The 21,351-nt window shown below is 39.2% G+C and overlaps 1 protein-coding gene across 13 annotated transcripts in view; it reads right to left on the reverse strand.

The window, feature by feature from the left end:
• Positions 1–21,351, reverse strand: part of SCMH1 (Scm polycomb group protein homolog 1) — a 213,033-nt gene that overhangs the window by 75,174 nt on the left and 116,508 nt on the right. For 11 of the 13 annotated variants that reach the window (XM_058442483.1, XM_032160445.2, XM_032160443.2 and 8 more), the window contains 2 exons: positions 12,652–12,740; positions 9,028–9,271 (listed from right to left, as the gene is read on the reverse strand). The exons of the other annotated variants lie outside the window; for them this stretch is intronic. In XM_058442483.1, the coding sequence (XP_058298466.1) occupies positions 9,028–9,271; positions 12,652–12,740 (333 nt within the window). The remainder of the gene's footprint in view (positions 1–9,027; positions 9,272–12,651; positions 12,741–21,351) is intronic. 13 annotated transcript variants of the gene reach the window in all.

The raw sequence follows: 21,351 nt of genomic DNA on the forward strand, positions 1-21,351 counted from the left end.
AGATAGGTGAATAAAGGACAGATTTACCAGATGTGATGAGATCACAAGGCCAACCAAAGCTGAAATAAGGACAGAGACTATATGTGCACGTGTGTTTATGGAAGGAGGAAATGGTATATAAATAGGGGCAAGGTCTGGACACAATATATCTGAGAGGGTTAAGGGGAAAATAGTAGCTGAGTGGCTATTCTCATTAAAGGCACCAAAAAATTAGCTTTGATTTGGAATCTTTCAACACAAATAAATGATAAATGTTTGTGGTGACAGATATCCCAATGACCCTGATTTGATCACTAAGCATTGTATGCATGTATCAAAATATCACAGGTACCCCATCAAAATGTACAATTATTACATATCAATAAAAACAAACAAAAAAGAATTTGCTTCACTTATTAACCAACATGCTCATATCTTTTCTGACAGTGAACTACTGAACTAGTGGCTAGTGAACACATCTTCTCAGGAGACAAGAGGGGTATATTAGCTGCTAAACCTATAGAGACCACACCCTCCTGGTGGTTGTGGCTTATTAGAAAAAAAAGTTGGGTGGAAGGGCAGGGGGTGGTCCAGGTATAGAGGTGTACATGTGTTTAGTAACTGAGAGGTGAGTGAATATGGGCTCTGGAAACAAATCTTAGTGCCCTGTGCCACTCTTACTTTTGGCCATCAGGTTTCCAAAATTTAAAAACCGTAACATTAGTTTAAATAGCCTTTTTTTTTTTTTTTTTTGAGATGGAGTTTCACTCTTGTTGCCCAGGCTGGAGTGCAGTGGCACAATCTCAGCTCACTATAACCTCTGCCTCCTGGGTTCAAATGATTCTCCCGCTTCAGTCTCCGAAGTAGCTGGGATTACAGGCGCCCACCATCATGCTCAGCTAATTTTTTTTTTTTTTTTGTATTTTTGTACAGACAGGGTTTCACTATGTAGGCCAAGCTGGTCTTGAACTCCGGTCCTCAGGTGATCCACCTGTCTCAGCCTCCCAAAGTGCTGGGATTACAGGCATGAGCCACTATGCCTGGCCTTAAATAGCTTTTAATAATCTGTCAAAATTGTCATAGATGTGAGTAGTATTCTTATTTTTTGTAATTAAGTGAATATCTGAATAACGGCTTTAGATGAGGATAAATAGAAATGGAATCAGAAAATATAGTATAACCTATTTCAGTTAACAGATATTACTAAATAAATGGCATGTTCCAAGTGGTGGAGACATAAAGGGGCAGTTAATAAATTCATTCCATTTAACATGGACTCCAGGTAGAAAAGAATCCCAACTTCCTAGACATGACAGAAAGAAGAATTTTAGCTCCTCATAAATACTTATACTGAAAACTTGGCATTATTTTACATGGTACAGGGCTTGTTTGTTAAATAAATAAAGTAGTCACAATAGGTGGTACACTTTAAGAACTTGCATTTTGTCTTCTTTATTCAAAGAATATGCCCCCCACCCCATCTTATCCTCACCACAATGTCACTGCTTCACTTTTGTCTCTCACCTGGAATATTATAACAGCTTGTTAACTGGCATCCCTAACTCCAGCATCTGAATCCATTCTTTTATTGTTGCCAAAATGGTCCTTCTAAAACACAAATCTGAGCTGTAACTCTACTACTTAAAAGCCCATTCGATAGTTCTTTTTTTTTTTTTGTGACAGAGTCTTGCTCTGTCACCCAGGCTGGAGTGCAGTGGCATGATCTTGGCTCACTGCAACCTCCACCCCCTGGGTTCAAGTGATTCTCCTGCCTCAGCCTCCCTAGTAGCTGGGATTACAAGCGCATGCTACCATGCCCAGCTAATTTTTGTATTTTTAGTAGAGACAGGGTTTCGTCATCTTGGCCAGGCTGGTCTCGAACTCCTGACCTCAGGTGATCTGCCTGCCTCGGCCTCCCAAAGTGCTGGGATTACAAGCGTGAGCCACCACGCCCAGCCAATAGTTCTTGATTTAGTTTGGATATTTTGTCCCTGCCCAAATCTCATGTCAGACTGTAAGCCCCAGCGTTGGAGGTGGGGCCTCGTGGGAGGTGTTTGGGTCATGGGGGTGGATTCCTCAGGGTGTGGTTCTGTCCTTGAGATAGTGAGTGAGTTCTGGTTGTTGTAAAAGTGTGACACCCCCCTCCCCACACTACCATGTGCCTGCTCCAGCTTTGCCTTCTACCATGAGTAAAAGCTCCCTGAGGCCTCCCGAGAAGTCAAGCTATGCAGCACCATGTTTATACAGCCTGCAGAACTCTAAGCCAATTAAACCTCTTTTCTTTATAAATTACCCAGTCTTTGATATTTCTTTATGGCAATGCAAGAATGGCCTAATATACTTCTCAATGCTCATAAGGTAAAAATCCAGATCCTTAAGATGGTCTATGAGGGAAGCATTCTGTGCCTTCCTCTGCTGTGCCTTATCTCTTTCTGCTCCTCTACTTACACCCTACAATCTAGCCATTTTCTTTTTTCTTTTTTTTTTTTTTTGAGATGGAGTCTCACTCTGTCGCCCAGGCTGGAGTGCACTGGCGTAATCTCAGCTCACTGCAACCTCTGCCTCCCAGGTTCAAGCGATTCTCCTGCCTCAGCCTCCCGAGTAGCTGGGACTACAGGCGTCAGCCACCACACCTGGCTAATTTTTGTATTTTTAGTAGAGAGGGGGTTTCACCATATTAGCCAGGCTGGTCTCTAACTCTTCACCTTGTGATCCACCCGCCTCTGCCTCCCAACGTGCTGGGATTATAGGCGTGAGCCACCACATCTGGCCTTAACTATTTTTTAATTCCTTGACCATACTTTTTTTTTTTTTTTTAAACTTCTGGCCCTACACTAATCTGTTTCCACTGCTAGAGAGAATTTTTTCTCTACCTTCCCATTCTTAAGGTTTCAGCTTAGATATCACTTCATTTGGAAGTCTTGTCCTTTATTCATCCATTTATCTAATAGCTATAGAGCAGCCCATGTTAGACATGCTAGGCTCAAGGGAGGTTATAGAGATCTCCAATCTCCAATCCTCTCAATCTAGGTTGGGGTCCCTCTGTACTTTATTCCTCCAAAGTCATACTTTATTGGTCTATATGTTCACAAAACTGTAAACACTAATGGCAGAATCCCCATCAACTGAGTCAATGACTAGTACTTAATCATGACTTGATAGTTAGAATTTGAATAAATGGATGGATGAGGAAGATCAGTCTATCAGGTGACCTCATGTTGAGACCTACAAGTTAGCCTTAAGTTGTATTATTCTTGCCTCTATTCTAGTTTTTCTCTCTGTAGTCTAGGATTACAATTTTTTTTTCTTTCTTGAGACAGAATCTTGCTCTGTCACCAGGCTGGAGTGCAGTGGCATGATCTTGGCTCACTGCAACCTCTGCCTCCTGGGTTTAAGCAGTTCTCCTGCCTCAGCCTCCCAAGTAGCTGGGACTACAGGTGCGCACCACCACACCCAGCTAATTTTTGTATTTTCAGTAGAGACGGGGTTTCACCATGTTGGCCAGGATGGTCTCGATCTCTTGACCTTGTGATCTGCCGCCTCGGCCTCCCAAAGTGCTGGGATAACAGGTGTGAGCCACCACGCTTAGCCTAGGATTACAATTTAATTAACTCTTTCTGCCCTAGAATCCCAAAGCGATTGTGGCATAATTTCCTATGTGATTTTACAACAAAAAGACAACATTCTTTAAGTATGGAAAGCACTTTCCAAATAAAAAAAGGAAAAGATATTCTGGAAGTTTTGTTTTTAAGCATCAAATTATTACCCTCCAGACCAGGGTAAGAATCCTGTACATGAGCCATAATGTTGAGACCGACTTTGAAATTTTTGCTTTGTATAAAGAAACCTGTCGCAGGTAGAAAGGGTAGACTGAGAGGGTAAAGGAGGCCTGGTTGACCATGTACTCTAACAGGTATGCTAAAGTGCAGCACCTCTGCTAGATTTCCATATTTGGATTAGCATGTAGAGAGCAGACAGATCCAGTTTAACAACATATGAAGTCACAAGAGACGAATATACTAATCCAGAATAGCAATATATTAATTTATAATAAAAATATAAAGTAGCTTGGGTCTCATGTTCTCTCACTGCTATCAATCTACATAGGAAGCTAAGGTATAATCTGAAACTGGCTTTCCCAGCCTGAAATCAGAGCAAGGGGAAGTCAAGTGGATTATCATGATGGCTACAGGTATGACTAGCATCATAGTCATGCCATATGTACTGAATTCTTCATTTTGCTTTTTACATTTAAAAAGTAAAGCATGTATCTGTTTCAGTTTTATTTTAAGTCACAAAAAATATGCTAAAAGTAAAAAGCTTCTGCCTTTTATAACCAAGTACTCTGGATTAGTTGGATGCTTGGTAGTTACTACCCATCAGAGTTGGCTTGGCCACAGGAGTTTAGCAACTAAAAGGGATACTACTTGGCTTACAAAAGGAGAAAAAGAGGCAGCAGACAGCTGGCACACAGGAATTACTTCAAAAAGGCAGATAGGTGGTAGGTGAGCTGATGAATCTAAAATCATGTAGGAGACACAGGCACAGGAGTCACCTGCTACCTATTCCCAAGATCATTAAACTATATAGTATTACAGAGGTAAAAGTGCCCATTAGGGATCATGTAGTTCAGCCTCTCACATGTAAGAATGACTTGCTCAATGACGTAACCAAGTTTGCGGCCTGGTTGGGACTAGAACCCAGTTCAGTGCTCTGATATTACACCATACTGCTTCTTTCCTATTTTTTATCAGGATTTGGAAGCCAAAATCCAGGATCTCAAATGAAGCTTTGAAGAAGGGCCAAATGGGAAGAGTATCAGGGAGACAAGTGTGAAAACAACATGCCTCAGTGATATTGGTCCTGACAGGTGGCTCTACTAAAAGATCTCCATGGTCTCACTCTCTAGACTCAGATATCAACAGAGCCAAGTCATTTAATTATCTGAGCTTCAGTTTTCTTATAAATAAAATGTATCTGAAAATAATTATACCTTGTTCAGAGTTTCCAGAAGATAAAATGAAAATCTGTGTGTAAAGGAACATTAAATAAATATTGGTTTTTCCTATTTGCCATGAGCAAGAAACATTATCTTACTCTGAATTTTTAATATTTGCATACTAATGACCAGAAGGTAGGAAAGAAGGAGGAAATAGTATGATTAGAAAGAGAACAGGCTTACATACAGAGAACAACTTGTTTTGTGAAATGAATTGAGTAACCACATTTTTTCCACATTGCATCACTTGCTCCTTAGCCAGGACACGGAGACTGCTGGCCAAACTTCTGCTGTTACAGAAAGCGCTTTTGTAGGACTTACTGAGGGTGTAAAGTGTGGGAGGAGACAGTTGTTAGAGGGAACAACCTAACTGCTGGAATGATGACTGAAGCACCTGGTCTGGAAATGTCACCTGGAAGGTCTCTCTCTACCTTCTGAGCCTGGTCCTCTGACCATCTTTTGTTGAAAATCTAAGGACTCCAGAGACACACAGAAGAGAGGAAAACAGTCAGCAAACTTCTCTGGAAACATCAGCCACAGAGTGAGTCATATTTCTTATCAGCAAGGTTTGCAGCCAGAAAGGAATGCATATCCAGCAACCTGGACACAAAGACCGTCAGCTCTGTTGGCTCTGGAGAACTGCCTAACTGCTCTAGATTTATCAGTCAAAAGAACAGTGAATCCCCTAGGCATGAAAATGAGAAAAGCAACCTATTAACTGAATAAAGCCCAGAGCACCAAGGCTTATCCTGTTTTAGCCTCAAGTAACAAAAATGACTCTGCTATCAGTTCCAAGGTACCTCTCTTCTTGCTGCTTCCACAGAGCTATTACCTCACAGTGCTTCCTCACAATGAATTTACCATACTGACCCCAGGGTACTTGTTTCTTGCATCACAGAGAGGAGTGGCACTTTCCTGAGCCAAGAAGTGTGTTTCCCTTTCACTCTGCCCGAGGATCTCTCCACCTCAGTGCGACTATCCTAATCCAAGCAACCTCATTTCTTCCTTGTCCACAATTACCACTGTACAACTCATTCTCCACATACCAGCTCAAGTATTTTTTTTAGATAATAGCTTTATTGACATAAGTTATATACCACAAATTCACCCTACATTTTAGTGTTTTCTAAGATATTCAGAGTTGTGCAAACATCCTCCCTAATTTTAAAACATTTTCATTATCCTCAAAAGAAACCCCAATAGCAGTCATTTCCCATTTTCCCTCCCCTAGTCACTGGCAACCACGAATCTACTTCTGTCTATGTGTATTTGCTAATTCGGGACATTTCATAAGAATGTAATCATCAGTGATTATCTTTTGTGACTGGCTTTTTCATTTAGCATAATGTTATTAAGATACATCTATATTGTAGCATGTTTTAGTACTTTATTCCTTTTTTATTACCAATTAGTATTTTGTCCTCTAGCTATACCACATTTTATTTATCCATTTATCAGATGATGAACATTAGGGTTGTTTTATCTTTTTGGCTACTATAAATAATGCTGCCATGAATGCTCATTATGTGTTTTTGTGTGAACATGTTTTCTCTTCTCTTGGGTATATACCTATGAGTGGAATTACTGGGTCACATGGTAACTCTTTAACATTTTGAGTAACATCCAAACTGTTTTCTAAAATGGTTGCAGCGTTTTCCAATCTCACCAGCAATGTTTGAGGGTTCCAGTTTTTCCACATCCTCAGCAACATTTGTTATTATCCGTCTTTTGCTTATAGCTCTATCCATGGGTGTGAAGTGGTATTTCACTGTGGCTTTGATTTGCATTTCCCTAATGATGAATGATATTGAGCATCTTAAGTGCTTATTGGCTATTTGTGTATGTTATCTGGAGAAGTATCTATCCAAATCCTTTGCTTATTTTTAAATTGGGTTGTCTTTTTTATTGTTGAGTTATAAGTGTTCTTTTATATTCTGGATACAAGTCCAAGTGATTTTTTTAAAGTAAATCAAATCTTGTCACTTCCCTGGCTTAGTACCTTCTAATGGTTCCCTAATATGTTTAGAATAAAATCCAGTATTCCTACTCTGGTTTACAAGGTCCTACATGATTTGGCACCTGCCCACTTCTCCAACATCAACTTGTACTACTTGTTTTTGTTTGAGACAGAGTCTCGCTCTGTCGCCCAGGCTGCAGTGTATTGGCGCAATCTTGGCTCACTGCAACCTCTGCCTCTCGGGTTCAAGCGATTCTCCTGCCTCAGCCTCCTGAGTAGCTGAGATTACAGGTGCATACCACCACGCCCTGCTAATTTTTGTATTTTTAGTAGAGATGGGGCTTCACCATGTTGGCCAGGATGGTCTCAAACTCCTGAGCTCAGGTGATCCGCCTGCCTTGGCCTCCCAAAGTGCTGGGATTACAGATGTGAGCCACCGCACCTGGCCCCTTGTACCACTTTCTTGTTCAGGCAATGCATTCTAGTCAGAGCAGTCTGCTTTCTGCCCTTGGAACACAGCAAACTCACTCATGTCTCAGCATCATTATATTAGTTGTTCCTTCTGCCTGCCTGGAAGTCTCTTTCCTTGGATGACTCCTTCTCATCATTCAGGTCTCAATTCAAGTATCAACTTTTCAGACAAATTTCTTGAAAAGAAATTCTACCTAAACAAGTTTCCCCTCTACAAAGAACTTTTGTGAATGATAAATATGTTCATTATTTTCATTGTGGTAACGGTTTCATGGATGTATATATATGTCAAAACTTTTCAAATTGTACACTTTAAATACATGCCATTTATCTTATGTCAATTATATTTCAATAAGGCTATTAAACAAAAAAACCCCTTTACAATTATACCTTCACTGTCACTATCCCATCATACTTTATTTCCTTAGGAGAAATTATTTTATTTCTGTCTATAAAAATTATCTATATGAAATTATCTTATTTCTTGATTTAAATGTTTACCATCTGTTTCACCCAACTAGAATGGAGGTGTCATGAGCACAGCAGTGTTGTTCATTTTTGTCACTCGTGTACTCTCAGCTTGGCTTACAATTAGGTGCTCAATAAATATTTGGCTAATTGAATGAATGAATTCAACAGAGGTTTAGAAAAAGATCCTCAGACAATAAGGAGGGTGACTTTTCATTCCCTCAGATTCACCAGTACTTTTTAGACTTAAGAGGACGAGATTATTATCTTTACTGAAAGCAGCTACCTCAAAATCTACTCTGGATCTTCTCCACTGTCATCATCTGTATCATTTTATTGTTCATTTAGTCTGTGACACTATTCTAGTACTTTATATATACTCTCTCATTGGTAGTGGTTAGTTTTATAATAATAGTATTATAATTATAATATAGCATATTGTAATAATCATATAATATAATATGATAGTTATAATATAGAATATAACTATAATAGCAGCAGTAATACAATAAAAACTTGTTTAGCACTTGCTAGTCATCAGCTTTTCATGTAAGCATTTTACCCATGTAATCTCATTTATTCCTCACAATAACTTCATGAAGTAGGTTTTCTACTTCATGATGTGGAATTTGTATTTTAAGGAGGTGAATTAACTGCCCAAAGCTACACAGCTGATAAAAGGCAGAGATGCACCTCAAACCCATGTCTATCTTACTTCAAAACTTGTTCTTTTTCCATCCTGCTACGGTGCTTCTCAACTATTTTTAAAATACAGTGTTACTCCAGCTTTTATCCAAAGCCCCTAAGGTCAGAGGAAGGTGTGTGCCTTGGGAATACTAGTACTCAAACTTTGTAATGGGTTAGGGACAAAAGTAAGAGAGATGAAATGCTAGTTGCCTGAAAATAAACCAGGCTATGTAGAGCAAAGGATTATTACTTTATCCTAAATGCCATATGCGGCTTCATTTGACACTTAATACTTACTGTTTCTAATTACTCCCTGGTAGACCTGGGTTTTTACCTAAGCTGTTGGCCCTTGCTCCTCCCCTGCATACTAGTGAAGTATACTGGTGAAGACATGATCATGACAGACCTGGGTAGTCTCCCTTATCATCTGGGTCCTGATTTCAAGAGCACGTAGATGGGCCTTTACCTTTGGTGCCAGGAGGCTGCAGGTTGTCTCCAGTCAAGGAACACCAGCCCACAGGGAAGATGTCTCGGGAGTCGAAGCGGCACCAGTAGTCAAAGGCCCCTCGCCACCCATCAAAAGTGACAAGCACCTCTGAGCCCCGAACCTCCCCAATAGTGGCTGGGCAAATGAAATGAGGGTTCTTCCTGTCCACAGCTTCTAGCTTCATTCCCATTTTGAAGAAGTTGTGGGAAGGCGATGGTGGCTCCTAGATGAGAAACAGAAACATACACACCTAGACACGAAGAGAGGCCATTATGCCAATAGACTACTATCTAATTTGGATGATTAAAAAGTGACTGCTATATAAGATTTATAATGGATATATAGCTTTTCTTTTAAATATTTTAAATTAAATATTTAAATATTTAAAGTATTACTTTATTAATCCTAACATTTTGACAACTTTGCTTCAGATTTTTAAAAAAGGAAATAAAAGGTTGCAGATAAAGTTGAATCTCCCTTTGTGCCCTTCCCATATTCCATTCCCCCTCTACCTACCACGGAGGTAACAGCTACCCATGCATGTTTTATATTTTACTATATACATACATACCCATTTGCCTGCTTTTAAATTTTATATAAATGGTATTATGCTGTATATATCATTGTACAATTTGCTTTTTTGTTTAGCAGTATGCTTTTGAAATCTGCCCATGTTGATAAATTTAGCTCTGATTCATTTTAACTTGTAACAGTATTTCATTGTACGTATATATCGAAATTTATTCATTCTCCTTTGGACACTTAAAGATCTTTCCAATTGTTTACTATTTTAAAAGAGTTTTAACCCCATTCTTGCACTTCTTTGTACACATGTGGGAAGGTTTCTTTAGGTTATACATCTAGGTGTAGAATTCCTGGGTTATAGGGTAGATATATACATCTTCTGCTTTATTAAATATTTTTAATTTGTCCTCCAAAGTGGTTGTAACATTGTATATTTTCACCGGAAGTGTGGAGAGTTCCTGGGTGCTAATTTGTAATGCAGTTACATAGATCAAGTTTCAAAAAATGTGTTGTACATTCTATTCTGTTCCCTTAATCTTACTATCTGATCCTGTACCAATAACATAGTCTTATTAAATGGATATCTGATAGGAAAAGTCCCCCTACTTTGTCATTCTTCAATATTGTTTTTGCTATTCATTCTCCATCTTTCATATAAATTTCAATCAGTTTTTCGAGTTCCATATACAAACCCTATTAGGATTTTCACTGGAATTACAATGAATTTATAGATGAATTTGGGTGGAAATAACCTTTATTCTATACTATCAAGCCTTCCCATCCATAAACATGATAGTCTTTTCCACTTGTTAAGATTTCCTTTATCTCTCTCTCTCTCTCTTTTTTGGAGAAAGGGTCTGGTTCTGTCACCCAGGCTGGAGTGTAGTGGTGTAATCCTGGCTCACTGCAACCTCTGCCTCCCAGGGTCAAGTATCCTCCTACCTCAGCCTCCCAAGTAGCTGGGATTACAGGCACACACCACCACACTCTGCTAATTTTTGTATTTTTTGTAGAGATGGGGTTTTACCATGTTGCCCAAGCTGGTCTCGAACTCCTGACCTCAAGTGATCTGTATGCCTCGGCCTCCCAAAAAGTGCTGGGATTACAGGCATGAACCACTGTGCCTGGCCAAGATTTCTTTAATGCAGATTTCTTCAACATACATTTTAAAATTTCCTCTATAAATATCTCGTGCTTTTTTACTAACTTTTTTCCTAGGCAAATTACAATTCCATTGCTATCATAAGTGGCATTTAAAAAATTTATTTTCAGATCATTCAAATTCAACTGTTGTTGTTAAATGCAAATAAAGTGATTTTTAAAAATTGACCAACTTATTCGATACTGATTATTAGCTTATGCTGATTGACATACCAATTCTTGTGTGCTTGATTTATCAATTGTTAAGAGATAAGTCTTAAAATATTCCCTAGTGATTTGTGGATTTTCCAACTGTACCATGTAATTTTGTCAAATTTTGCTCTATTATACTTTGAGATTACATTTTCTAGGAGCATGTACATTTATGACTGTTTTATCTTCCTGGTGAACTGTACTTTATGATAATTAGATAGTGACCTCTTTAATGCGTTTTATTTATTTATTTTTAGAATCAGGGTCTTGCTCTGTCACCCAGGCTGGAGTGCAATGGTGCAAACACAGCTCCCTGCAGCCTCAATCTCCTGGGCTTAAGCGATTCTTCCACCTCAGCCTCCCAAGAAGCTGCGACTATAGGCACGTGCCACCACTCTCAGCTAATTTTTAAATTTTTTCTAGAGACGGGGTCTTGCTATGTGTGGCCCAGGCTGGTCTCAAATTCCTGGACTCAATGCTTTTAGCATCATTTAGACTTTTAGTATCAAAGTCTTGTATGATTTCCGTATAGTTTATGCCAGCTTTATTTTGATCAAAGTTCATCTGGCACATCTTTCATATTCTTTTATTTTCTTTTTTAAAAATTAAAAAATTTGTTTTCCATCATCCCCACCCTCTGTAGATATTCTTTTACTTTCAACATTTTTGTCATTATGTTTAGTGTCTCTTATACATAGCATATAGCTAGATTTTTAAAAATCTGATCTATGTATGATTATAATGAGCTTAAGCTCATTTCTTGTGATAATTGATGTGTCTGAATTTATTACAACTATCTTATTGTCTATGTTTCTATTGAATTTGAATTTCCAAAGTTCTTTTTTCTCCTTTTCAATCAACTGAGTTTTCTTCTATTTTCCCCCTCCACTGATCCAGAAGTTAAACATTCTACTTGGAGTCTTTTGGCAGATCCCTTTACTGCACAGCTGGCATAACAAAGTCTAAAACTCATCTTTATTTCTAGCCCCAAAGAATACAAGAACGACTCCTGAGTTACATAAGTGCTAGGTAATTCAGAAGCAGGATGCTCTTAGTGTTGAGACTTAACTAGCAGCATAGGGAAACCTAATTCAATACCCTTTACAGTAACTTTTACCCCATTAGAAAATTCAACTGATAGACTCACTGCCTCACTTCTTGAGAAGCAATAACTAATACAGGTTTTGGATCCCTGTTCTGCCGCTTACTAGCCATGTGATCTTGAGCAAGCTCCTAATTCAAAAGTATTTGTTTCCTTAACTATTAGATGGAAATAATAATTCTTAGTTCATAAAGTTAGCTGTGGGTATTACATGAGATAGTATATATAAAGTCCCAAACATATTATAGGCAGTAAAACAATAGTCTCCTTCTTTTCTCTGTTTAGAACATGAACTCTACAGAACTCCAAGATCTATAGTAAGAATAGTGCCTTTAGATTTGTATTACATTTAACATATTCTACTAATAATACATTTTAACTTCTTAACAAGCCCGACAGGTAGACAGAGATTACTGGCAGCTGGGACCATATAATCTAATCTATGGGACCTTATAGTCTAATATATTCCTCTGGGGATAATTGCTGCTTCATAAGCTACTAAAAAATCCTTCTGAACTAATTTCTGAGAAGGCATCTTCAGGCCATAAGTAAATGTGGACATCAAAGTCTCAATATTTGACCTTAAGCAGCCTGGAGTTGGTGATATCTGAGGGATAGCCTACCTTGTGGAAAATCCTGATGGGAGCCATCTCTGCTCCATTTAGCGTCTTCAAAAGGAACATAGGCCAAGAAGACGCATTCAGCCGAAATCCTGCAGCAAGCATAATGGGCAACAGATTAAAAATATGTTTCAAAAATGAATGGTGATGTGGGCGGCAAGCCACCCAGGTGCCGAGGCAAGAGACTGAGGGCACGAGCTGTTCCAGTATAATAAAATATATAAAATAAGAATAGTTATACTAGATATAGATCATAGATGATTATATATGAATGTCATTCATCATTAGTTTGTAGCAATTATTCTTTATTCCAATATTATAATAATCCTCGCTCTACAATCATAACCTAGGAAAAACCAGGCCATACAGAGATAGGAGCTGAGGGGACATAGTGAGAAGTGACCAGCAGACAAGAGTGCGAGCCTTCTGTTATGCCTGGACAGGGCCACCAGAGGGCTCCTTGGTCTAGCGGTAACGCCAGCATCTGGGAAGACGCCCATTGCCAAGTGGACCGTGGTCTAGCGGTAGCGTCAGTGTCAAGGAAAAATACCCGCTAATTAGCAGACCAAGAAAGGGAGTCGCCCTTTCCCCGGGGAAGTTTAGAGAAGACTCTACTCCTCCACCTTTTGTGGAGGGCCTGACATCAGTCAGGCCCGCCCTAACCGTCTCCCTGTGATGCTGTGCTTCAGTGGTCATGTTCCTAGTCTGTCTTCATGTTCCACCCTGTACACCTGGCTCTGCCTTTTAGTTAGCAGTAGCAAACTAGTGAAAGTACTAAAAGTCTCTGATAAGCAGAAATAATGGCATAAGCTGTCTCTCTCTCTCTCCTCTCTCTCTCTGCCTCAGCTGCCAGGCAGGGAAGGGCCCCCTGTCCAGTGGACACATGACCCACATGACCTTACCTATCATGGGAGATGGCTCACACTCCTTACCCTGCCCCTTTGTCTTGTATCCAATAAATATCAGCTCAGCCTGGCATTCGGGGCCACTACTGGTCTCCGCGTCTTGGTGGCAGTGGTCCCCTGGGCCCAGCTGTTTTTTCTTTTATCTCTTTGTCTTGTGTCTTTATTTCTACACTCTCTTGTCTCCACAGAGAAAACCCACTGACCCTGTGGGGCTGGACCCTAATCGTGATATCAAGTTCGGCCTTTGGAATCCAGCTACTCCTATGCTGTGATAGTTACAGAATCACAGACTGTTAAGAAAGGACTTAAGGGTTAAAAAGGAGAAACACCTCATTAGATAGATGAAGAAAATGAGGCACATAAGAGAGAAAGTAACTTGTCCAAGGTAATGCTGTAAAGTAAATAGTGGGACAGAGTCTCCAAACCAAGTTTCCTAAGACAAGTACTACAGAACACATAACATAATGCCTAGAAAACTTTCTAGGCATTTGAAAAATCCAAAAAAGATGTGATAGGATTAACAAATACTTAGAGATGATCTGGACAGTAGAGTATGAAAGGGGATCTAATAATGTCTTAAGAAGAAACCAAACATGTCAACCCAATATATAAGTAAATAAACCCAATATATAAGTAAATCATTTTGGTTCCTCTCAATGTAAACTAACTCACTACTTCTCCATCACTTTCTGTCTCGCACACATACACACACCGAGTACAAAATACTTTTTGAAGTTCATTGTTTACTTAAACAACTAAAGACCAAGGAATGACATTGGAAAGGATTGTCCTATCCAAAAATCTTCATTTTGCACAAGAGTAAAAAGAAGGCTAGAGAGGTTAACTGTCCATTATCATCTATCAATGAATTGTAAAAATAAGATTATTACAGTTAGGTCTTCCAATTAGAGCCCCAAGTGCTTCTTTCAATTTGCTTCAACTCTGCATCCTGAGATAACAAAACCTAATGCTTTTTGGGCATTTCCCAAACTACCTCAGCCTTCCCCTCCAGACAAAAGAACAGATAAGCTGCACCCAAGCTGCAAAGCTGGAAATAACAGCAGCAGCAGTATCTGATATTATTGAGCATGTTACTGTTCACTATACCAATCACTTTCTATTGACTATCTAATCCTCAAGACAGCCCTAGGAGGTAGATATTATCTTCATTTTATAGATGAGGAAACAGGTACAATTTATTTGAAGTTAAATAAATTGCTTAAGATTTCAAAGTGAGCAAATGAAAAGACAGGATTAAAATTCAGGCAATCTGACTCCTGAGCCCACACTTTAAAACTGGCAACATATGGGTAAAATGAAAAGGGAAGATTCAGCTTTTGGAATAAAGTATCAATTAATAACTGTAATTAAAGTTAGGGGGAGGAGGTGACAAGGAAATGCAAATAAAAAAAGAGTTACCACTCCATACTATTTAAACTTTTAGTCCCAAAGCTGGCTAGGCTAAGCCAGCCTTTCCAAGGTAAAGAGATTTCTTGGGACAGCCCATCCATATCAACAGCAATGTGGACTTTCCTATCACTCAGTCTAAAACTGCCATCGCTTCCACAGCCCATCCATATCAACAGCAATGTGGACTTTCCTATCACTCAGTCTAAAACTGCCATCGCTTCCTTTTTGCTTGCCCAGCTTTTTTTCCCTTTAGGGCAAAAAAAAAAAAAAAAAAAACCCACCCTAACTCCACATGATTTGGTGGGCACGTCAACCACATATATGTGGTCCTTACGTACCTGGCCATGGGGTAAAACACAATGCTGTTTAAGAGCATCAAATTCCCCTAGACCAAGAGTGTATATGTGTCTATGTCCCAAGTTAGGCCAGTTGTTTTTTGACATGAGATTGACGTTGGAGAAGAAAATCTTTGTCTGAGAACATGCCCATAAGGATGTTTGCAGTTTGGGCACTGCTACATGGAGAACAGACCTGAGAATAAAGCCAAAGTATGGCATGGGATGGAGACACGTAATAGTGTTTAAAACCCTGTACTCAGACACTCAACACCAGATAAATCCTTGGACTTCTTGGTTATATGAGTTAATAATTCCTGCCTCCTCCTTTTTTCCCTCTCTAATCTGGTTTGAGCTGGGTTTTTAACTGCCACTCTTCTTTTGACGATAGTTTAAAAAAATTAAATTCCTCCAAAAATTCAAGTGTGGTGTGTATGTGGGAAAACAACTCTCCTTAGGTCAGGGAAGGGCTGAAGCAAGCCAAACCCAGAGGAGCTTTGCCATGAGTGGTTTGGTACACCTACGGATAAGGTAAAGCAAGACACTACTGTTTTAGAGAAGTGGTCTGTACACCTTGGTATAGGGAGGCCTGCACAATTAGAAAATTCAGGTTTCCGGTGGCTCATTCTTGTAATGCCAGCACTTTGGGAGGCCGAGGCAGGCGGATCACGAGGTCCGGATATCGAGACCACGGTGAAACCCTGTCTCTACTAAAAACACAAAAAATTAGCCGGGCGTGGTGGCGGGCGCCTGTAGTCCCAGCTACTTGGAGAGGCTGAGGCAGGAGAATGGCGTGAACCCAGGAGGCAGAGCTTGCAGTGAGCTGAGATTGCGCCACTGCACTCCAGCCTGGGCGACAGAGCGAGACTCCGTCTCAAAAAAAAAAAAAAAAAAGAAAGAAAATTGAGGTTTCATGCCTATAGTTATCAATGACTACAGTGCCTAGTCATGTAATTCCCAATTCCATTTTTGAGGTAGGGGTTACTGAGGAGTTTCTATCTCATCTGAAGCTTAAGGAGCTAAAAAAATCCTCTCAGCTCTGGAAATCATTTCAATATTATCATAATAGTTAATATATATTGAATGCTTACCATGTATTAAACATTTTATATGCCATTTCTTACTCAATATTTGAAATAATAGCATGGGCAGGCACTATTATTATCCCTACTCTACAGATGATAAAAAATGAAAACTCAGAGAAGCAGCTTGTCTAGGGTCATGCTAGTAAATGGTGGAGACAGATTTCAATATATGGTGGTTGGATACCAAACTTTGTGGTTCTTTACTATGTTTAACTACCAGCAGGATTCTTCAAGAGTACAGGGGCAAAGCAGAAATATTTTGAACCCAAGAAATTGCTAAGGTATCTTATTCCTCAATCCGCTAGGTGATGTGGGACTCTATCCCTTCAAATTCAAGTATATCCATAATTTACCTCAATATTCTTGGGCAATCATAGATAGTAGATAATTTTAACACTGAAAGGGACCTCAGAGGCCATGAAGTACAAAGATCTTACATTGCAGATGACGAAACTGAAGTCCAGAGAGGCTAAGAAACTTGTTCATGGTCACACAAGCCAATCTTATATTGTCAGGCTGGAACCCCAGGACTTCTTATTTGGTTCTCTTTTATTACACTATGTTTACTACACTATCTCTTTTATTACACTATGTTGCCTCCAAAAGTTAACATTTATTGTACACATATCATGAGCCAGCTCCTTGTGCTAAGCATTTGCAGTGGATCACTACTACTATTCTGAATCAGATACTAGAAGAGTAGCACTGTTTCTGGTGCCAGACTGCCTGAATTTAAATCCAGGTTTGCCGCTTACCAGGTACATAACTTTTGGAAAATTACAAAACCTCTCTCTAGCTTCAGCTTCCTCAACAACAGCGTGGGATAAGAATCAATGGGTTGTTCTAAGGATTAAATAGGCTAATACATGCAAAAGACTTAAAACACTGCCTGGCATATAGGCAGGAGTTAGATAAACATTGGCTATTATTTTTGTAACTATAGATGAAAAAACTGAGGCTTAGAGAAATTAAGTAAAATCTCCAAAGTTAGTAAGTTAGTAAATAGCAGAGCCAGGATTTGAACCCAACTACTCTGTCTCCAGAGCTTTTGTAACTAATCATCACATTAATATCTTCAAATATTTTATCAGTCAGTCCTACCACACTGTCTCTAGGTAAGAAGAGTTGGAGTCATAAACTTGTGAAAGAGAGAAAAGAAGGAAGATAAAAACAGTAATTTGAGGCTCTATTCAAATTAGGCAATGACCTAGGCTGTCTATAAGGAAAAGGACAGGTGGGTAAGAGGAAATCCTAATCTCTAAATGTAGAGTACCTCAGTGCTCAGTCATTGCTTCTCTCTTCTTCTTGGTCCCCACTTTCTTCCTGTTAAATGATGACTGTCAATTTATATATCTAGCCCAAACCTCTGCTCAGGGTTTCATGTTCATGTATCCAACTACCTCAGTCTATAACTCTACTTGGATGTCTAAGAAATCATAAAATGAATAAGTTTAAGACAGTACTCTTGATTCTACTATTCCCTCCAAACTTGTTCTTTCCTCCAGTTACCCCATTTCAGTTTAATAGGTGACACCCCTTATTAAACCCAGGTGCTCGGACCAAAAAGACTAGAGGTCATCCTTGATTCCTCCCTTTCTGTCACCCACCAAACCCAATTAATCAGCAAGTCTGATGGCTTTCCCACTTAATATATGCTAGATCAACCCACATTTCACCATCTCTACTGCTATATTACCCTAATCTAAGCCAGAGTCAAACTTTGCCTAGACAACTGCAACAGCCTTCTAACTGGACCTCAGCCCTCTACTTTTGCAGCCAGAATAATATGGTTATGTTTTTAAAAATATAAATCAGGTCACATTACCTTATGCTTAAATTTCACAACACAAAACAGATCTAAACTCTTTATTATTCATGTTTACAAGGCTTACATGATCTGGACCTTGCTTACCCCTCATTACTCATCTCTTATCACTCCCTTGTACCCCCCTTCATTGGTCTTTCTGTTCTCAAATATGCCAAGCTGTTTCCCTCTGCCTCAAACACCTTTTAACCAACTCTTTACAGTTAGTTATTTGCTGAGACATCACTTCCTCAGAAAGGTGTTCCTTGACTACTCTACCCAAAATAGACTCCTAAATCTATCCTGCTTCCTTCTTATTTATTCCTAGTTCTTATCACCATCTGAATTTTCTTTTTAAAAAGTTTAATGTGTATGTCTTCTCCAACTAGAATACAAAATCCTTGATAGTTTTATTGAATTAAGGAAAAAACCCTCCATTTATTAAATGGGTGCCAAGAATTGATGAATGCTTTATGTTATTCCATTTAATCCACAAAAACCAAACAGGGAAGAATTTATTAATGATCTTGCAGGTGAGGGCACTGAAACTCAACATTAAAAGTCAAGGTAAAGCAACTTACCAGTAGTCACACAACTAAGGTAGTGAGTGGCTAAGTTAATATTACAAAGTCAGGTCTCTTTTAATTCCAAACACAGGCTGCAAGTGCTCTGTGTTTACCAAGGATTTATTTTTTAAAACTTCATAAAGAACCACTTCTAAAGTGCTTCTAGGTGCTCCCAAGACTATGGGACCACTGGATAAGCTAGGGTCCATCTATTTAAACTGGCTAACTGAAGAAACTGGATTTAAGAGTGGAGCTGCAGGCTGGGCACAGTGGCTTTCACCTGTAACCCCAGCATTTTGGGAGACTGACACAGGCGGATCACTTCACCCCAAAATTTAAAGACCAGCCTGGGCAACATAGTGAGACCGTTTCTACAAAAAATTAGCTGGGTGTGGTGGTGTGTGCTCGTAGTCCCAGCTACGTGGGAGGCTCATGCAGGATGACTGCTGTAGCCTGGGGATGTCGAGGCTGCAGTGAGCTATGATTGTGCCACTGCATTCCAGCCTGAGTGACACAGCAAGACTCTGCCTCAATACATACATACATACATGTGGAGCAGCAGGACTATAATCTAATCATAGTCCATGCCCTCTGGTGGCAGGTAACAGAAGAGCATTAACACCAGGAATTGATCAGTGACAGAAACATACAAAGGATTCCTTTCAAGTCACTGTATATACTAAAGCATGTGACCAAATTTGCTGGGTAAGCAGTTTACACTGAGATCCTGACTCACTTGACTAGGGGCCTCATTAGAGGCTAGCTTCTACTCTAGCTCAGTGACTCTCAAACTTGGACACTGGAATCCCCTGGGGAACATTAAAGAATACATCAGATCCACTCCCAGAAATCCTTATTTAACTGATCTGAAGTTAAGGCCTAGACCCTGAAAATTTTAAGAGCTCCCTAGGTGATTTTAACAGGTAGCCAAGTTTGAGAACTATGCTCTAGTCAGCCCTCTTTAGAAGAAACAATCACAGTATTAAGTAGAAGAATCAGGCAGTAATAACAGGGAGCTGTGAGGAGAAGAGTGGCAGCTTTGAGATAAGTGAGGAAAATCATTCTACTCTACTACATGTTTTATCCTTAGAGGACTCCACTGCAAGGGAGTAATACCCCTTATGAGAACAGAACACACATATGTATACATATACACCATACAAGATTTTAATGGAAAAGGATGCTCTTCCAGAGCAATGTTTTCCAAATATAGACCAGTTGTGTCAGAATCTCAAAAGAGCCATTTTGCCATGCAGAATCTCAAGCCCCATTACCTAGAGCTTCTGATTCAGCAACTCTAGAAAGAAGTCCAGAGAAGGCCTGGGGAACATGGACACACACACATATGTACAATTATATATATAATTTTATTTAATTTTATTTTAAAAAGTTATAAACCTAGAGAAAATAGCAGAAACTATATAATGAACAATTATGTACCCTTCAACTAAATTCAACAACTATTACCATTTTCCCACATCTGCTTTTCATCTACATATATTAATACTTCCACCCCTGAACTATGTGAAAGTTGGAGATGTTATGACACTTCACCCCTAAATATATCAGTATATTTGAAAAAAGACATTCCCCTACAAAATTGCAGTATTATCACACTCAGGAAATTTAATTAAAAATATTTTCATTTGTCCCTAAAATGTTCTTTAAAACTGTTGATTTTTAAACACACGATCCAATCAAGAACCACATACTGCAATTGGTTGTCATGTTTCTTCAGTCTCCTTTAACGTAGAATTAATGTAGAATAGTCCTGTTGCCTTTTGTTTGCTTTGTATGACGCTGACATTTTTGAGGAGTCTGGATTATGTTTTACAGAATGTCCCATAGTTTGGACTTCTTCTGATTGTTTCCTCATAATTACATTCATGCTGAAGAGCTTATTTATTTATTTATTTATTTATTTATTTATTTATTTTGAGACAGGGTCTTGCTCTGTTGCCCAGGCTGGTGTGCAGTGGTGCAATCATGGCTCACAGCAGCCTTCAACTCCTGGGCTTAGGTGATCCTCCTGAGCAACTAGGACTAAAGGTGTGTACCACCAAAACTGGCCCACTTTTCTATTTTTTGTAGTGATGGGGGGCTTGCTATATTGCCCAGGCTGGTCTTGAATTTCTGGCCTCAAGTAATCATTCCGCCTCAGCCTCCCAAAGTGCTGGCTAGGATTACAGGCATAAACTGCTAGGCCTGGCCTACTAAAGAGATTTGATAAAAAATACTATACAGGTGATGTGGAGTATTTCTCATTGCAATACTGCAGGAGGCACATAATGTCAGTTTGTCTAATTATTGAAGACACAAAATTTGATCACATGTTAAGAGGTGACTGACAGTGTTCTTCACTGTAATTTCCCTTTGTAATTAACAGGCAATCAGTGGAGAGAAACTTTGAGACTGTGAATATCCTATTCCTCAGTATGTTTTTTTACCTAATAGTTTTAGCATTTATTGGTTACTCTTGCCTGACTCAATTATTAAAATAGTTGCAAAAAAGTAATTTTCTCTCATTCCTTCTATATATTTTTTTGAGACAGGGTTTCGCTTTGTCCCCCAGGCTGAAATTCAGTGGCAAGATCTCCG

The sequence above is a fragment of the Hylobates moloch genome, unplaced genomic scaffold (genome assembly GCF_009828535.3).
Source record: "Hylobates moloch isolate HMO894 unplaced genomic scaffold, HMol_V3 SCAFFOLD_8, whole genome shotgun sequence".
NCBI classification, from domain to species: Eukaryota; Metazoa; Chordata; class Mammalia; order Primates; family Hylobatidae; genus Hylobates; species Hylobates moloch.